Source organism: Protomyctophum bolini (assembly GCF_963924005.1).
Source record: "Protomyctophum bolini genome assembly, chromosome: 7".
In the NCBI taxonomy this organism is placed as follows: domain Eukaryota; kingdom Metazoa; phylum Chordata; class Actinopteri; order Myctophiformes; family Myctophidae; genus Protomyctophum; species Protomyctophum bolini.
In genome coordinates, this window is record NC_137868.1 from 26,649,697 (window position 1) to 26,669,499 (window position 19,803).

General features: G+C 40.6%; 1 protein-coding gene across 1 annotated transcript; it reads right to left on the reverse strand.

The window, feature by feature from the left end:
* Positions 1-4,650: 4,650 nt before the first annotated feature.
* scxa (scleraxis bHLH transcription factor a) lies at positions 4,651-19,236 on the reverse strand. The gene is made up of 3 exons (XM_080767124.1): positions 18,167-19,236; positions 17,324-17,540; positions 4,651-5,391 (listed from the first exon to the last, which is right to left on the reverse strand). The coding sequence occupies exons 1-3, from the start codon at positions 18,574-18,576 to the stop codon at positions 5,353-5,355; spliced, it is 666 nt and encodes a 221-aa protein (XP_080623250.1). The 5' UTR covers positions 18,577-19,236; the 3' UTR covers positions 4,651-5,352.
* Between the last annotated feature and the right edge of the window lie 567 nt (positions 19,237-19,803).

Below are 19,803 nucleotides of genomic sequence, written 5' to 3' on the forward strand. Positions count from 1 at the left end.
ACAGCTGACCAGTGGAAGCTATTGTGGCAATGGTGTAACTCTTCCATAAAATTAGACCTATTTCCTGACATATTATTATGAAATATATATTACTAGAATTTCGCCCGGCTTCGCCGGGCTCATCCCAGTGTCGTTGCAGCGCAATATGGGAAGAAAGAAATTGCGGGAGTTGTTATTATAATACTGTACTGCACTCCTTAGTATGGCACTGTACTGTAATGTTGTCCTCTGTACTGTACTTTACTGTACGTCTTTACTGTACTGTACTGTTGTTAGTGTTATTGTTGTTTTTCTTATAATGATTATTATTATTATTGTTATTATTATTACATGCATTATTGTTCTGATGTGAGCTTGTTTGTAAATGAGTGAGTTTACAAAGATGCTTCTTGTTATTATTATGATTATTATTATTAGTATTGTTATTGTGATTATTACATGGATTATTGTTGTGATGTGAGCTTGTTTGTAAATGAGTGAGTTTACAGGTGATCACATCTTTTTGCTCACATGTTTTCACTTGTATAAATGTTGAGAAAGGGATAAAGAACTACACACATCAAATGCTGCAACTTATCAATCAATGGCACTGCCAAAATTGGCAAATCTAAAAAATATATATTTAATTATTGACATTTTTAGAAACAAATAAATAGGCTAGTTACAGTAGCTAAGCTGCCCACTTAAGCACCCTGACCACACCCAGCACAATGACATTAGCACCCCTGGCTAGTTACAGTATCTGCCCACTTAAGCACCCTGACCACTGCAACAATTACAGTAGCACCCCTCCCCACCCCAAGGATGGCCTATAGGTGAGGAATGTTGTTTTTCCAGTTCTAGATGGGAGATCATTAAGATGCTGCTGGATCCTGTATTAAGATGCATCCTTACTTCCTTCCTTTCAAGCAAGGGAATTTAATTGAATGGCTGGAAATGTACCATTGTTTTGTCAAATTGTATTGTATTGTGTAGTGTATTCTAAAAGTAGTTTAGGGTTGTATAACGTTGTACAACTCAATCAATCAAACGTTTGTTTAATCAATGTATTGCCCCATTGAAAAAAAAGAAATGGCCAAACTGGTACTGGTACACCCGATACTATTTAATATTTCCCTTATGTTTGATACATTTTCTTATCACATCCATGGTATGAAAACAATGCTAAGGAGTTGCTTCAATGAAATGTAATTGCTTTAAGCTGAGAACGATATGTTTAATGGTGTTTTTTAGCGTTGTTACATTTATCATGCATGCCGTTACAATTGATCCGATATGCGCAGCAAATGTAACACTGAAACAGCGTCCACGTTCGGTTGAATAACTCCCGACCTGTTTTATCAAAAAAATAACTTGAAGTGGTTTATGGTAGCTGACATGTGTAGGTCCGTTGCCTGAAAATATTACATGTGTAGCTAAACAGATCTCTGAGTAAAATAATGAAACGTGCAAAATGTTACATCCTTGGCGGCTCTCCCCTATTAGTTTACTCACAGCACAGCACCGTCACTCCTGTCAGTTATTTCGTCCTAATAACTTGAAGTGGTTTATGGTAGCTGACATGTGTAGGTCCGTTGCCTGGAAATATTACATGTGTAGCTAAAGGGATCTCTGAGTAAAAAATGTGCAAAATATGTTCTAAAATTGTATTGTATTGTGTAGTGTATTCTAAAATTAGTTTAGGGTTGTATAACGTACGTTGTACAACTCAATCAATCAAACGTTTGTTTAATCAATGTATTGCCCCATTGAAAAAAAAGAAATGGCCAAACTGGTACACCCGATGCTATTTAATATTTCCCTTATGTTTGATACATTATCTTATCACATCCATGGTATGAAAACAATGCTAAGGAGTTGCTTCAATGAAATGTAATAGCTTTAAGCTGAAAACGATATGTTTAATGGTGTTTTTTAGCGTTGTTACATTTATCATGCATGCCGTTACAATTATTCCGATATGCGCAGCAAATGTAACACTGAAACAGCGTCCACGTTCGGTTTAATAACTCCCGAGCTGTTGTGTGTATTGCGTGGTTAAAAGGCCGTGTGTTTGTGTTGTAAACAACTCATGTTATGTCTGCGCACACTGTATGTTGCTATGGCTGCTGACGTTAGCATGTGTGCTATCAGGCAAAAGCTGAGATAGATATGCAACTACTACTGGGGAAAATGCCATACAAAACACAACACCTAATTTCGGAATGTTATTGTGACCTATTGAGCACAATCAGACCATCATGATTTGCTTGCTGGACCTATAATTAATTTATTAGCATTAAATGTCCACTCGCCCATCCAAAAGAAAAGCAAGATGGCTGCGACAGATTGTGAGCGCGACGGACTACGGAGGCCAGGAGGAACAGAGCTGGTGACGTAAGAGGCAGGCAGTGTTGCCAGGTTTGCGAATTGTAAGCGAGTTGCAGTGTATGCAAGTAGCGTGGTTAAATTCCTTGTTTCTCGGCGTGTTGTGGCACCCGTTTATCTGCTGGCTCGATCGTGATTTTCATAAAAGTAATATTTGCAGAGTAAATAAGAAACTTGAACGGCTAAAAAATAGGCTATGTCAGTTCGGGGAGGGTGGCGAATTTATTTTGCATATAGAGATGTGTGGTAAAAGTGTGGTTCGGTCGGAGATAGAGCATGAAGAATGAGTATGGGTACAACTTCTCACTTGTATAAATAGATGGAAACTATTCTATTCTTCTATTTCCCCCAGAAGATAATTCATGTCTCCCTCTTAAACCCTATATACTAGGCCTCCTCTACAACACATTTCCTCAGCCCAGAATAAGGAAGCTAGGGTTCATGTGGGACAAACTGCCAGGCAATCAGTACTTTGATATACATGCACGTATCCCATGGAATTATATTACAAAGGTGTGCAACCGACACAACACCCTACGGAGCAGACTGCTCAGAAATCTCTGAATTAATGAAGTGTAATAGCCATTCTGGAGGCTTAAAACAGACACAGGGTCAGTTTTTACACTATACATGAAATGAACATTGAGAATGTTCAATTTGTAGAGGGTGTCTGGATTGGATGGCACAGGGATACATTTCCTGTACGTAGGTTCATTGGTTGGGGCGCATGTTCAGCAGGGAGTGTAACATGGGAGGGATAGAGTATTCCTCTGCCTAAGAACATACAGTAGGGACTGGTGGGGGAATTGGGAATTGGCAAGTAAATTGAAGCACAAATGGAAAGATATACATAAACAGTTGAAAATATATTCATGTTTACTGTAGTTTATGGCTTACAGTCAGGCAAAGGTGAGGGATAATGACCATCCCATGCTGCAAAGGGAAGGACAACAGCATTCTGCATTGCAAGAGTCCTGATCATTTTCCATTGAGGCACTGGACCTGGATCTCAGAGGAAGACATAAAACAGCACCTGAAAGAGAGAAACCACCGGTCTCTCTGTGTGAGAGCGGTTGTACTTTATGTGTGGGCGTGCATGCAAGCGCATGTTTGTGTGCGTGCGTACCTGCGTGCGTGTGTGTGCCTGTGTGGGTGTGAGCGTGTGTGTATCGGTGTGTGTGTGACCAAGAAAGAATCAAATTGATATTTGGACAGACAGACAGACAGAGAGAGACAGACAAATAGACTGATAGACCAAAAGATACGGAAGAAAAACAATGGTCTGGAGTGCGAATACATATACAGTAGATAGTGGGAAAAGATGGAGAGAAATGAAGGTCAAAAGATGGAAAAGAAAGAAGAGCGGGCATGTGAGTAATGTGTGGCTCCACACACTGGAAAGCCATCACCAGCCAGACCCCGGCCAGTGGCACTCCAGGGAAAAGAGAGGAAGAGCAGAGAGGAAAAGAGAGACAGAGCACGTGGAAAGGTAAAGAAGAGGACAGCAAAGGGACACAGGCAGACATCCAAGGAGCCGTACCTGCAGATGCAATCTGTTGCTTCTTCTTTCTCGCTCATCTCTTCCTGAGCAAAAAGCTCCTGAAATCTCCAGCTGATCATCCACCTAAACTCTGGGTCTTGTCTGCTCTCTGCTCCTCTCCTCAACGCAACGTTACTGTCTTAAAGCCTTCAGTACGTTATACTTTGACGTACAGAACCACATCTCTCGCTTCAAAATCTGTTATTTGCGGAGCTGGGGAGAGAGAACAAACCAGAGAAACAAATAGGCGATATGTGGGTCTGTGTCAGTTAATTTAGATATACACTATTAGTCATAAATGGCACAGTGACAACATACAGAATGTAGAGTTTGCTTAACATTAAAAACTCTATACTTAGACCGTATTCCCAATGGCTCTATTCTAGGCCATGTCCTGTTTTCGCTCTATACAAATTAACTATGTGTTGTAGAAACAACTATGTGTTGTGTTGCGATGTTGTGAGCTTGCAGATGTGCCATTTTGGCCGAATGTTCGCCCCAGAATAGGGAAAGGTTCATGTGGTTAAAAGAGGTCAGAATAGAGTGACTGCACCTCTAGAAATGCTAGATGTAGTGATATATTTCTTGACTGTCTTAAGCTGCCCATAAAAGTGTCCATCTACGTTTAGTTTGCTGTGCATGTGCAGTATGGATTTGTGATTACAATTAGAAATCTCTATAATACTATAAGGTTAAAGGGCTACAAGATGAGAAAAAAACAAATTAATCAGTATACATTGAGATATACACAAACATTTATTGGTCATCATTGGTTATTTCTAACATTAAGAAACTTAAAAAAAGAAAAAGATTATTAGAAATACCAATACCAAAAAATGTTAAACTCCAAGCATGTTGCTTGTTTATCATTGCAATAATAACAAAAAATCCTAAACTGTGAGAATAGCCAATATTATTTTTTATAAATCATCCGGAATGTGATGACTGTTAAATAACATAATTTCCATTCTATAATGTTATATCACATAAATATACATTTATATTTTACTTACACTTAAACAACACATAGCTTTTGAATACAAATTTGTCTTTCATAAAAGATATGTCTAATGTGTTGTCCAAGCATGTACCCCTTACACTAGTATAGGCTGAACAGTTTTTTAACAGCACTGTAAAATGTCCTTGAAAAGTGCTGCTAAAACCTTGAAGTTCTTGTGTGTCATTGGAAAAAAGCACATTTTGAAAAGCACCTCAGTTGTATATGAAAAGCACAGAACGTCCTTTAAAAAAGTATGCTAAATGATATTGAAAAGTCTTTGAAGTGCTGTAAAAGTCTTTTTAACGATTATGAAGAAGTCTCTTGGAAGGTCCTTTAAAGCCCAAAGTCCTAGATGTTGGAGTGGAGTATCCATTAGCTCTGTGATGGCGCCGGTGCCGGAGGCTGATGAGAGTGATGGTGGATGATGGAGTGTGCTGTGCTGTGGTTAGCTTCTGATAGCTGTCTTCCTGTCTCTGTCTTTGTTCTGAAAAAGAAATGTAAATGTAATTTAATGAATGGGCTTACGGTAGTATGAATCTGAATTTGAATATTTTTTTATTTTTTATGATCTGAAAACGGGTTGGGGTTACTGCAGTCAACGTTTATTACAGAAAATCTCTACAGTTGCCGTAAAAGAAATGTTATTTTGAGTTGCTATTTTGGGCAACATCTTTCAAAACGTTTGGAAATAAGGGCTCAAGTGGTTAAACCGTGTTTCAGAACCAAACATGGGCTGCAGCGCAGGTGGACTTCAGCTGTCACCAGCAGACCAAAGCTAATAGGTTTTAACGAGGCCAACAGTGCCCAAAGATGACTAAAGATCTGATTAATGAAACTTACCAGCAGAGTTATGATGTCATGTTATGGTCTAACATAATATTAGCAGCAGTCATAGCAGAGTGATTTTTGTAATTCAAAATAAACATTCTTCATGATTCTTAGCATATACAACAGTGACATACGTAGATCTTACAGGGAACTATGTTTACAGATTCATATCACACACACACACACACACACACACACACACACGCACACACTGTACATACAGTATACTGATACCCAGATGAATCAGCAGATTTGATTGTTTGTTTGTTTCAGAATCAATACAGTGACATCATACAGTTCATTCCAGTGTACGATAGTGTTGCATGACACGCTGACCATTTATCTGTGGTATCAAAAGAGAAAAGCCTTGATTTCCAAGCTGGAAAGGACAGTTTCTGCAGCCTGGCCAGGAAAATATCATCATATTTTCCCTCCTCACCTCTGCTCTGTTAACTCAGCTCAGGCTGTCCACTATATCAGATCTTTATAGCAAACCGGCAGTAGGACTTTGTCCATCAACCAGGCCGTTTAACTGACGACTACTGAGTTCTCCCAAGCCAGCTATAAAGGAATACATTATACTGACTGTTCTTGTGGATTAATGGATGTTATTGGAAGTCAGAAATGTGCATATATATATCTGGACTGCTGCTGTGCTTGTTATAGTGATATCTTCTTATTCTTAGGTGTGCGCGGAGGAAAGCAAAGTCATAATTTCATCATAGTGTACAATAATCACCTGTGGTAACTGGTTTTACTGTGCATGCAATATTAAAACAACTTTTATCTTGCACAAAATCTACTCACAAAACATGTTATATATTTGTTGTAGTTATGTTGTATATTAGTTCAGTCATGTTTTATTCTACCCTTTCGGCTCTCTTAAAAAACTCCTCACATTGTTCTCTCTCTTACTCTGCTCTATTCACCTCGCCTCTCTAATCCTCATGCTCTGCTCCTCGACACACTCCTCTGCAGTGCACCTGTTTCACATTTCCCCCTTAACAAGGTGTAGGTGTCTGGAATTAGTAGGTTTAGCCGAATATTATTATTATTTTGCTCTGTAACAGTACTAGACAGACAGGAAACTGAGGGTAGAGAGGGGGAGACAGGCAGGGCAGATCTCCAGCCGGAATCAACCGGGGACGTGGCGGTTATGAGGTGGTGTGACTTCCGGTCAGCTACTGCTGCACCTCTGGAATCAGTTGTTTGACTGACATCAGCATGTGTAGGTGTTTGGAATGGCACCAGTACTTGATGAGAGTGAGATCACTGGAACTGGAATGGAGTCAGTCCTCCCACTGACTGAGATGAGTGTGAAGAGATACTTGAGTGTTATTGTAAAGCCCTTCTCCGGAAAGACCGTGTGGGTCATTTAGTGGACGATTGGTCATTTAGTGATGATTACTTTAAGTACTTCAGTTTAAATACTTAAACAAAAATATGCTCCATAATATTGGTGCAAGACTAATGTCATCAATATGGCCAGTCTGGTGCAGAGAGGAACTCCATATTTGAGCAGGACTGACATAATCTGATCATCTGATCCCATAACTTGGAGGAACAGTGGGTCAGTGGGTCTAAGGTTCACCAGGTCGTTGACAGATTTGAAAAATATTTGGGGATTGAGTTGGGGGTTGAGTTGCCCGGCTGCTAGCATTGTGTATGACACATTTGATGCTGATCGGTGTAGTGGTTCATCAGATTAGTCGTGGACAGACTAAGGACCCTATATTGTGCCATCCCTTACCCCTTATCCCTACATTTATTTGGGATTTTTTTGAGGGGCACAACCCCTCCTATAAACAGCTATAGTGTAGATTCTGTCTTAACTTAAACATTAAATGCCATTGACAATGAATGGAGAATTTACGTCATATATGTGTCTGAGCAAATAGGCTCAGGGGGTGGCACAAGATATAGCCCTAAGGGCTCCATTTTCGTCACCGCTAAACCCCTTACCACTAAACTTCTTTGCCTTTTTTTACTATTTTGCAAAACATTTTTTTATAGTTAAAATGGCCAGTCTACAAGCTGTCACAATGTGTCAATGTAGATTGGCTAGTTGAACTATTAAAAAATGTTTTTCAAAATAGGCAAAAAAGGCAAAGAAGTTCAGGGATAAGCGGTTTATAGCGATGACGAAAATGGAGCCCTTAATCTCTGACCTGCATGCCTTCAGCCTGACAGAGATAATTACTTCCCTATAGCATTATGCCAGTATTGCTTTCTTGGGATCTTCTATTTGGAATGGAACAATTCAGAGTATATTTCCACCCAAAGAACCTAATTAAATTATTTGGGCTCACCATGACAATAGTTGAAATATATCATTTGTATACTCTGTCATATGGAGACTGACAAGCAACTTCTCAGTTTGGGCCTTGGACCATGGCTTGAGAAACACAGCTGTAGTCTTGAGTGAGGACTGTTCAGCTGGTGTGGAACTGGTATAGCCACAACAACACAAAGGGCTTTTAAACCGGCCTGGTAGTCAAAACAACCTCTTGAAGACTAATAGGACATGGTCAGATGACAAGACTCTCTCTCTCTCTCTTCTCTGTCTCCCCCCACTCTCCACTCACTCAGAGTGCACACACACACACACACACACACACACACACACACACACACACACACACACACACACACACACACACACACACCCCAAGACCACAGACATACCAGGGAATTCTCCCGGGGGTGATTTGTCCAACACTAATATGATTACCTGATGATGTTTATTTAAGATACAATATAATGATATAACCACGTTGAAATAATATTATTGTTTTATCAAGACAGAAGGTTGTCTGAGTTTCTAAAGGCAGAAAAAGCTCCCTTCACGGCATCTTATCAACTCTACAAATTCGCACACACTTTGAATCCATAATATTGTTTTTCTGAAACTCAAGCTTGCAGTATTCCTTTACCTTTAAGCGTGGATTTTCCATGCACTCTTTCTCTTCCCGCTTTAAGCGGCTCTGTCAAACACAAACATCTAATTTAGCCTCTGGCTGCTGGAAGAGAGGAATGACTGGTTGGAAAAAATAATTCCACTTGGGCACTGGCCCGACAATCGTATAAGGAGATTGGTATTCACCCATGAAATGAAAACTGGCAACGTCCATTCAGCACGCAGATGATTTTATCGAGTTAAATCCAACATTTTAGTGAATGTATTAGTGCCTCCAGTGTATAATATCAGAACTGAATAGACACATAGATGGTCATGTGTTTCATCATTAGTTTACTAAATTACAGACATAAATTAAATAATACTAAAAATAACATCCAAATATTACATTAAACTGACTCGTCTAATGAGCTAGAGTAGGTCATTATGTGGTTTTGGATACATTACACATGGTTTACTAATAGGCATCATGATGACTTAAAAAAGCCAGCTCATTTAAACAAATCTCAGAAGACTGAATTCAGCAATATTCTGCACCAGACAGCACTTCAGCCAATCTGCTGATATGTAAGACATGTGGTTAATTTAATGTTGTAATTTAGTAATGAGGGTCATAAATACCCCCAAAACCCACTTAATTTACCTCAGAGTTAGATGGCCAAACTGACGTATTTTACACAACACTTAATCATTAGCACAACGATTTGCACACTCTGCAGTAGCCAATATGTATCATTAACACAATTGGCTTAATGGGAATTCTGTTTTTTTAAACTGTACAATTTAAAACACTCAGTCAATGTTTGGATTTTCCTGCAACAGATCTGTTTAAGATCTGGTCTTCCCCTCCCGGCTCTGTTCTCGGGAGTTTTGTCTCAGTTTACTTAGGGAGCAACACTGTGGCTAACGACTTCATGACATCAGAATGATAATTAGTTTTACTAATAGATTTTGTTAGCTATTTGACCCAGCAACTCCTGTTGGTGTTATATTAGTGTTTAACTGTTTCCATCTGGGCTGAAATTACGAAAAGGTCCACGCATGCACACACACAGGCACATGGCGCACGTGTGCGCACACACACACACACACACACACACACACACACACACACACACACACACACACACGCACATGCATACATGTTTGCGTACACACACATACACACACACACACACGTGCATACATGTTTGCGTACACATACACACACACACGCATATCATTTGAGACACTAGCTTGTACACAGATGCTATAACAACCAAAACTTTTGGTGGTACACAGCTTAGAGTATGTGACAGAAAACTTTAACTTCAAATAAGCACAAGATACTAGAAATAAACTAATCTGCAAATAAGCCTGAGTCACTTTTCATCCATGACCTTGAAACATCTGTTCAGAGGACCCCAGTGACGTAACGCCTTTTTCCAGCAAAAACAGACTAATAACAAAATGAGTGCTAAACCACAGTCATTAGCATGCCCTTGCACATGTCCTATCCATGCATTTAAGCTCCTTTTAGGTGCATGGTTCATTTCATCTCAATAAGAACTACCACGCAGTTTCAACGCTTCTGCACTCTCAAAAACCTAATAGCTCTGTTAATGATGCCATAATATACCGTAGTTACTCTCTCTGTTTCTCGTTATAGACTGTTGGCTTTGGACATGACAGTGAAGGCAGAATAGGAGTTCAAATTGTTTGTTTGCATCTCATTTTCCTCACTGTCTGTATGTCACTCTGAGAGCAAAGCTAAAGGGACTGAACCATGCAGGACAAGAGATAACGGCAACAAGTCAGGTACACTCTGATGCTAGTGTGTGTGTGTGTGTGTGTGTGTGTGTGTGTGTGTGTGTGTGTGCTTGTGTGTGCGTACGTCTCTGAGTGTGCACACGTGTGTTCTGTATATTTAAAGTGTTTCAATGTGCATATATGGGTCAATGTTTGTGTATGTGCGTACACATGCACGCCCTCACACTGTATAGTACACATGCATGTCTAGGAGTCTTTGTGTATGTGTGTGCGCTTGTGTTTTTATATTTCCGTGCGTGTGTGTGTGTGTGTGTGTGGTGTGTGTGTGTTTAAGAAGTGAGGGCGTTTCACAGAGAGTGGTTTCCAGGCTTTTTTAACATCGCCATCAAAGCCCAAAGTCAATCTGTTTCTAATAGCAGCAGCTGAATTAAACACTGGGTCTACAGGCCTCACCAGAGGATAAATCATTTACAGAACAATTAGCTCATTTGTTGCTCCGCTCTACACTGCCAATGACTTCCAGACATAGGGAACAGACATACACACACACACGTGTGTGTGTGTGTGTGTGTGTGTGTGTGTGTGTGTGTGTGTATATATGTTTTATTTATTCTCCATCTTTCTCCTTCACTGCGCTCATGCACGCACGCACATACACACACACAGTCACACGCGCACACACACACACACACACACACACACACACACACACACACACACACACACACACACACACACACAGATATCAGATATAATGGTTGGTTTCCTCCTTGGTTGTAGCAGTGCATGGTTCAGTTTAGTTCCAATGTCTTTCCATGCGTCCTGCTTTCCAACCACCCCCCAAAATAATGACATATAAAAGACTGACTGTAGCCTAGATTAGGATCTATCTATATCTATCTATATAAAAGACTGACTGTAGCCTAGATTAGGATCTATCTATATCTATCTATATAAAAGACTGACTGTAGCCTAGATTAGGATCTATTGATGATACAATTGGACCAGTACAGATAACTTGCATGCGCACTATTCACTATTCAATTACACTTAATGACCTGTTAGAATTCTAAATCTAAATTTAAATAGATGTGCCATGAGTTGCTTGAAAGCTAAATACACATCACAGCAAAAATAATCCATGTAAACTCAACTACTTTTTCTTCTTAAAAGACCGTAGCCACATAACACTTATGATAATAGTTTCATTTTTCCCCGCCTAGCAAATGGTTTTCATTCTACTGTTAGCCAACTGGATTGTGATTAAATGGCAAGTTCAGGAAAACTCAGTGAGTTTTTTGTGTCATTTTCTTTTGGAGAAATGTGTTTCAAAATCAGGAGCAGATAATAAATACATTAATTTCAGTTTACTTTAAATACAATAAAAACTAAAAATGTTACAAATATTTGTCATTGGTCAATTCCAGAGAAGAGTTGTTTCATTAGCAAACATAGTGCTGATAATCTACATATTGAAATCAAACCTGGTCTGAATGAATCAAATAAGAACGAAACCACAGAGTTCATGGAAATTGACTATGCTGTCTTTATAAGTCTATAGAAATTCATGTGAATTTTAATAATGTATTATTGTTGTTTTTGTATCCTTTCATCGTCATCCCGGTTAATGTGGAATTGCTTCATGTATTACAATAATTTCAGTGGCATGACATTACATCATTCCACTACACAGTAACCTTGGGGTAATAGCGGTATTAATGTACTATTACAGGATGCGTTTCAAAGTTGTGAATAGTCGAATTCAAATGTCTTGATTGGGACCAGAGATGTGTCAGCCAAAGTAGTTAAATGAGCTGTAATCATATAGCGTTGCGGTGGAAGACTGAGGCCAGGTAGCTGACATTCATACAGATGAGCAGAGGAAGAGAGGCCTAGAACAGGATGTGTAGATAAATCAACCAGACAGCACAGGGATTTAAACAGCTCTAAGCACACCTCAATCCACACAGTCCTCGGTCCTGTACATTTCATTCACAGATGTAGCTATCATCGTCGTCCCTCTCCTTACCACATGCATTCCAGCCAGGCAACCCTGTGTGCACTATACCGCTGCACTGTAGTGTACACCTTGTGAAAAATGTTAAGCAGGTTGGGAAATTTAAAGAGCACTCACGGTGTCAACTATGTGATGTCATATTCATCTAATGGTACATCCACCTCTATTCCTGTCTATTTCAAGCACTTAGACTGAATTATGGTTTTAAATGATATAATATCTGTGCAGCAGTCACAGTAATCCTTTTGGTTTATACTTTTGGTTTGTTTTGTCATCGTGAGTGATGCTGTCCACACATGCATAGCGCTAAGCGGAAATGAACATGCGTTTTTCGCACTTTTGCCTCTTTCCACATTGGAAAAGAATGTAATGGAGGCTGCTGGTCTAAGCAATCTTGACAGCTGTGATGAACCTCAATGACCATGAAAACATACAAAGCACAGCACCTGGGACAGAGTGGCTCATTTTACCTCTACAATTGTTTCCTCTCCGTAATCACCGGCACTGATACTGCCCTTACGCCCACTTCAGCATACTACAACATATATAGCGGATTTTACGATGAAAATGAAATGGTTTTCATTGATTTCACTTGCATAGTTTGATTCCCAAACCTTTTAGCCTGTGGCCCAAAAGAGAAATTTGATGTCTCCCCGGGACCCAAACTACTGAAATTAAAAAGTCACTACTTCTTAAACATATTTTCTCTTTTTTGGAATTTCTTCATGAAATCACTTTTTGGGGGAATGTTTTTTTGTAATACTTTTTAGCAAAAGGCCGATGCACACCCCAGAAGGCTAGTGACAGGCGCGTATAGAGCATACTTAAAAAGGGTATCTTTGAAAAACAAAGAAAATGTCCCGCACACTGTCAGACACTTGCCAAAATGTTGCTCTTTAAAGAGCAACATTTTGACAGTGAGCGGGACCTTTTCTTTGTTTTTTAAAGTTACCCTTTCTTTTATATTTTAAAATAATATTAAAAACTAAATGTAGGAAACAAAAAATAAAAAGACCCATAAAAATGTGTCCGTGACCCACAAATGGGTCCCGACTCCCGACACACTGTTACACAGGATACAGTTCACTAGATGATACTGTTAACCATTTGAACTCCGGGTGAACATAGTTCTCCCATCGTTTTACCCATACTTGCTGAGATACAGTATATAATGGCGTTGTGAGCTTGTAGATCTGCTATTTCCCTTTGATTGTTTTGACACACCTAAAGGCTTCGTGGTTCAAAACTGGGAACTAGTCACAAGCAAGTGTGAAAGATCACTTGAGGGAAATTCTGTTAATCTGGAGTGTTTGGTTTTATGTCTGCATCTGGAGTAAAATGGCATTTTCAGAAACTGGCAAGATGAGATCATTTTTATATCCTATAGTACACGTTATGTCCTAACCTGGTATTATTGATGATCACCATAAACAGATATCGCAATGCAACGGTGTAACCACAGTTGGGACCAATGTGCAAATGCAGTGAAATCATAGTTTCTTCTCCATCCATCCCTACGACTTCTCTAACCATTCTCACCTATCCCACTCCCAGTTACTCCACCCTCTGCTTTACACAGAGTATACTCGCACATTTAATGATATACTGTTACTGTATGTTTGTGATCACGCATACATCACTGCCAGTCTACCACCCAACAATGTCATCACGATATATTTAATAAAAATAATATTATAATACCTGTTCTTATTTTCACATCTATTCCTATTCTCTCCCCACACATCCAACCCTCTCACCCATGCTATGACTGTTTGTCTAGTTGCGCATGTCTTCTGTTACAGTATAGCATCACTGTCAGGCAGAGCAGACCTCGTACAGCATGTCTTCTGTTACAGTATAGCATCACTGTCAGGCAGAGCAGACCTCGTACAGTATGTCCAAAACCATTGCTTTTCAGGAAATAGAAAAAAGAGCCCATAATGTGTTCCAATGGTATAATGTAACTAGTATTTATACTGTATAAAAATCAACAGACAGACTTAATCACTTTTAAACTATTCAAACCCATTAAAAATTGTTGAGATGCATTGTGAGCTTATAAATAACCCTTTTGTTACTTTTGCGCGCCACTGTCACGACAAAGTATTAAAGGAAAAAAGAAAATATGGAGATATAAGGTTTCTGCCCGACAGTGACGGGCGGCATCTGTTTTTTGAATTGCTAAATAAAGTTTAGAAAAATAACTGCATTCATTTAAGTGTATACAAGTCAAGTGACTATAGTCAGTGCATCACAAGCACACAGTACAACACAGGGCAAATGCCATAACGTACTGTAGATATAGATTGCAACACAGAATCATATAAGATCTGAAACGTGACCATATGTCGTTCCACAGCCAAATCCCATCAATTCAGAAGTCTCTAGTGACTCACCTACCTATTTGGCGGGCCTTGGCTGCTACACTAGGTATGCATTTTCAGGTCTGAAGTATTGAGCCTACAGCAGCAGATTGTATTACACGGCTCTTACTGACAGCTTTGACCTCCACCAGACTGATCTATACTCAGAGACAGCATGCTAGACGGGAATGAGAGCGTGAGGGAGCAGGGCTGGGACGAAGACTTGGTGGGGGGAGACGGGGGGGAGGCAGGCAGACAGACAGACAGACAGACAGACAGACAGACAGACAGACAGACAGACAGACAGACAGACAGACAGACAGAGGAGGTGGGATGGGGTGCGGGGGGGACAGACAGACAGACAGGGATGGAGGGAAAGAGAGAGAGGGAGAGAAAAGTCAGACAGAATGCGGGGAGAATTACAGCAAGAAAGGGTGATAAACGAAAAGGAAAAACAATAGAGAAGAGAATGAGAGAAAAAGTATGATTGGATTGAATGGACTTAGAGGAGAGGACTGAAAGAGAAGTGAAGGAAGATCAAGGGAGCTGACAGAAGAGTACAGGAGAAAGAAGGACCAAGCAAACTGATGAAGGGAGCGTATTGCAGGGGTCCAGGGAGAGAGAGCTGGGTTTCAACACACTGTAGAAACGCTGGTCATCTCTCCAGCTGAGGGTGTCTAGGTTTTGACACCAAGGAGGTCTAAGTTTTCACACTCTGAGATTCAGAGAGAGAAAGAGGGAAGGTGGGGGGCACTGTGGAGACTCTGGTTATCCCCCAGCTAAGGGGTCTCAGAGTTTAGACACTAGGAGGGTATTAGTTTTCACACACTGCTGGGGTAACGGGGGAGTCTGCCAGATGTCAGCTCCTCACCCATAAATCCTGCTAAATGGGCAGCCACTATGTTGTGGTGGGTGGGTGGGGGGTAGGCCTACTGCAGAGCAAAACTCACCTTTCTATCATCTCGTGTACAGTGGTTGTCATTGTAGAAGGCTGAAGTAGCTGAGATCAGGTTCAGTTCAATCAACAAAAAATGTAAATACAACTGTAATTCGCTACGATACCACACTCATCCCGGATTATCTCTCAGTAGAATGGCAATGTTATGTATGTCGAACTCATTTTGATTTTAAAACTATCTACTTCTTCGGTTGTATTCGATCACAAAGAAACTCAATCCAGGCCTGGAAGGACTCCTGCCTGCATCTGTACTGCATTAGTATTGCAGGATTTTCTGACCAGTTTCCCTCAGCGGGTGCAGCAGTAGTGCAGCAGCATATGTCAAAAATGAACATTAGTTCAGTGGCTGCATCTGCATTTGTGGGAATATGAACCCATGTCCAATACACTGAGGCCATTCTGACATGAAATTCCACACCTTGGTCAATGAAAGGAGGAATTGATCTGTTTGGATAACTTGGTTTGACTCCCTCTGAGGATGCGAGAATTCACAACTCCTAGGCCAGATTTTTTATTACTGTTGAATGAAGACTGTTTCTCTGGACAGTTTTTGGTGAAACCAGTCTCATACTGAGACTGGTTTATATGAATTTTTGAAATTATACATGCGGTTTTGGATGGCGGTTCATAGGCCCCAGGGTCATAAAACTCACTGAACTTTCAATTCAATTCAATTGCTTTCATGCAACATACGTATTTTTGAGTGTTTGTCTAACTAAAATGCTCATTTATTGTAGGCCTACCATATACTAAATATATTACACTTTTGATCCTAAAGTTTGAGCTTTGAGGTCAGTGGGCAGTCCTTCCCTCTCATAGAGAAACAATTCCATTCACCATAATATCTTGTAAGTTACACAAACCCTCCAGGCCACCTGCTCAATTAACCCTAACCCTTCACTCCGAACTCCCCCACTAAAACGAATCCTCCATAGTACCATAACATGCAGTCCTTCACCCTCAAAGAGGACTTTAAGAAGGTTCTCCTTTAAATGTCCCTGAAGGCCAATCTGTTTTACAGGCACTCACTGATCTGAGGTCAGCTTTAAACACTAGTCTCACCCCCAAAAACCATGGAAGAGTTTCCCAAAATCATCCCCGCAGCTCTGTGATCAGTTTCATCCAGTGGGGTGCTTGGTGAATTTTTACCTCTAGCAAACTTTGAAGGTAAAGTAAGCTCATCTCATCCCAGGTGCGTTCCCTTTCAATGTTTTTATGGTCCTTCAGGTTCAACACAGCTGTCAATTCAGGGAAGTCATATCTCATGCCCGGCATCACAGCACACATTATAACTCAGCCTGAACCTAAATCTAAGGCTTACCTCATACTAACACTTTTTTCTTTTTGTACTTTTGGGATGTCAGAATAATATTGGCCGTCTAATTGGCAGCCTATATGTTGCTGTTGCAACTGTGTAGAAATGGTGTGTAGAGATCATGTTCCTCTGACGTTCCATCGATGGCTTAACGTTACATTATTGATGAAAGCGTTCTGCTGTGGACTTCTATGAATTGGGTTATCTGTGCTGTATCAGAACTATCGGTCTGCCTGTCTATCAATCTACAATGTCTTTCATTCACTCACCATTTTCCTCTGGTTGCTGAGACAGAAAGTGCAGATGTGTTTGGGTTGAGCTGATTGGTCGGATCCTCGACTAGGGGAGGAATTCATGTGGAAGAATGGTGGTGAGGGAGCATGACAGGGTTGTCCATCATGCAGCCCCTCACCCAATAGCAACACATTTCCCAGGTGACTGATGTAGCTGCTGGCCAATCGTAACGTCTCAATCTTTGACAGCTTCCTATTAATCAAATCAAAACAAGATTTATTGGTATCAATGTACTGATATACACATTCTCATCCCAAGGCGCCACCTTTGACAAATTATCAACAGTATTGATACTGATAGAAAATTATGCTTAGACCATAACCCAATAAAATACACATGAAATGTGACATTAAATAAACACTGTAATATCTACTATAAAGTAAACACTGTAGGCCTAATAATAGTGACCCATTAATAAAATCCTATTAATGTGTACCTGTATGAAGAACATTGTGAATAAAGAGTATATATTATATATAACATTTTATGTTACAAATTTACTGTAACTTAATTTTAACCTATGAGGCTGATACCAGAAATTAGAATGTGGAACACAAACTTCATTGGTACTGTATTATGTATTATGCATAATCTATAAACAAATCGAACAAGTTGGACTCAAAATGCATGGGTCGCAGGCCTATCGTGTGTCCCCTTAATTTTGCAACAATAATTTAACTTGCATACAGCAAGGTCTTTGTGGAAAAAACAATCCAGAGTCATTTCATAACCAGTAGTAATAATAACACAGTGATTATATATATACCCATCACAAAAGATAAAGTGTTGCTGCTTCATCATCACATCCTGCTCTGTACCTGTCAGCAGGCTCAGTGGGGATGAGGGTACGCAGAGCGGTGAAGGCTGTGTTGACAGAGTTGGTGCGGTCTCTCTCCCGTGCGTTGGCCGCGTTGCGCTGACGGATCTCCCCGTTAGGTCCAAGGACAAGGTGGGGAGGCAATGATGCCCCAGGCCCCAGCATCCCGCGACCTCCTACTCCACCTACTCCTCCACACAGCTTCCTCTTCCTGTTCACCTTGATGTGAAAGGCAGACGGAGAGGAGGACAAACGGAAGGCGGCAGAGTGAGAGGAGGAGCTGTTGGTGGTGCGCTCCTCTGAGCCTGACCCCTCGCTCCCGTTCTCCTCCTCGTCTTCGGAGAGCAGGGCGATGTCGCCGTACAGAAAGCGACCTGCGGGAGGTGCCGTGCGGAGCATGGCAAACGTCATTTCCAATGCAATGACTGGGCGGACGAGTTTTCAGGCTTTCCTCCAAAGAAAAGCCCTTGATCTTGGAAATGTGCTGCTAATGTTCAATGTTTGTGGTAGGACCTTGTTGAAAAGTTTCTAGAAGCTCTGACTCAAGATGTCCAATGCAGATACTGGTTGATGTCTTCCTCCTGCCTTATAGTTAAGATGAATCTCTTGAACTATAGGTGAGTCAGTGAAGAGCGACGATGCCCTTTCAATACAGATTTGGACTTTGTTTATACCTTTCCTCACTCAGTAGTTAAGCTTTGAGCTGATCCCTAATTTCTGCAGTCAAGCGCAAGTTCATCAACAAGCTGCTGTTTCACAGGTTGCAGGTTCAAATCCCTCCGTGTCTCTCTGGTTCAGAAAATTCACAAACCAGTTGCTCCTTCAGGTATCCTTTGAAAGAAAGCAAGATAGGTCATAGTGGCACAATGAAGTATCAGTTTAATTATCTCTTTCTGTCTGTCTTTGTACACCTCTGTGTATCCTTTCTGTCTCTGTGTCTGTTTTCCTCAAACCAAATAACTGCAACAAATACTACTGTAGCTCTGGCAGTCTCAAGTGGCAATTTTCTGCCTGTGACTTTCTCTTTCTCTACGTCTAAGTGTCTATCTCTCCCTCTCCCTCTCAGTTCCACGTGTGCCTGGTGTCTGAGTGTTTCCGTATGCCTCTGGTCTTATAGCTGGTGGGAGGGCCTAGGGGGCTTCTCGGCCCCTCCCTTTGAGCTGTGTGGGTCCCAGGGCTGCTGTCTAGGAGCTGGCTAGGGGGACCGGAGGCAAGAGGCAAACCATCGGCAGGAGGTTGTTTTGGCTGCTCCGTGCTAGTTTGTTTCAGGGGAAGTCCACCCTAAAAATGAACATGCTGTATATGACAATTGATGCAGTTGAGAACTTGTGTGTCCTATTTGAGAGTTTTTCCATTTGTGTTGATGGATCCCTTATATGCTGGGTTGATTGATTCCAGACTATGAAATACAGTACACTCTGGAATTGAAAAAGTACATTGTTATATCAATGTGAATCCTCAAACGTTCACTTGTTGAAGAAGGATTTTCCCGACAGCAATGTAATATTACTTTATGATGACAATGCATGTCAAGCAGTCACGTACTGTAGAATCAGAGGCTTTATTGGTATTCATTACATTTTGTTTGTGTGTTGATCTGTCCCTCTTTGACAGTCTAAATGTAAAAAAAAATGAAAA

What these genes read in the sequence shown, in the direction of transcription:
- scxa (XM_080767124.1), bottom strand. Translation starts at nt 18,576, where the DNA reads ATGACGTTTGCCATGCTCCGCACGGCACCTCCCGCAGGTCGCTTTCTG. An exon ending in CCCACTGAGCCTGCTGACAG is followed by an intron (nt 17,541 to 18,166) that starts GTACAGAGCAGG and finishes TTTGATTAATAG; the next exon opens with GAAGCTGTCAAAGATTGAGA. An exon ending in TCAGCAACCAGAGGAAAATG is followed by an intron (nt 5,392 to 17,323) that starts GTGAGTGAATGA and finishes TTTCTTTTTCAG; the next exon opens with AACAAAGACAGAGACAGGAA.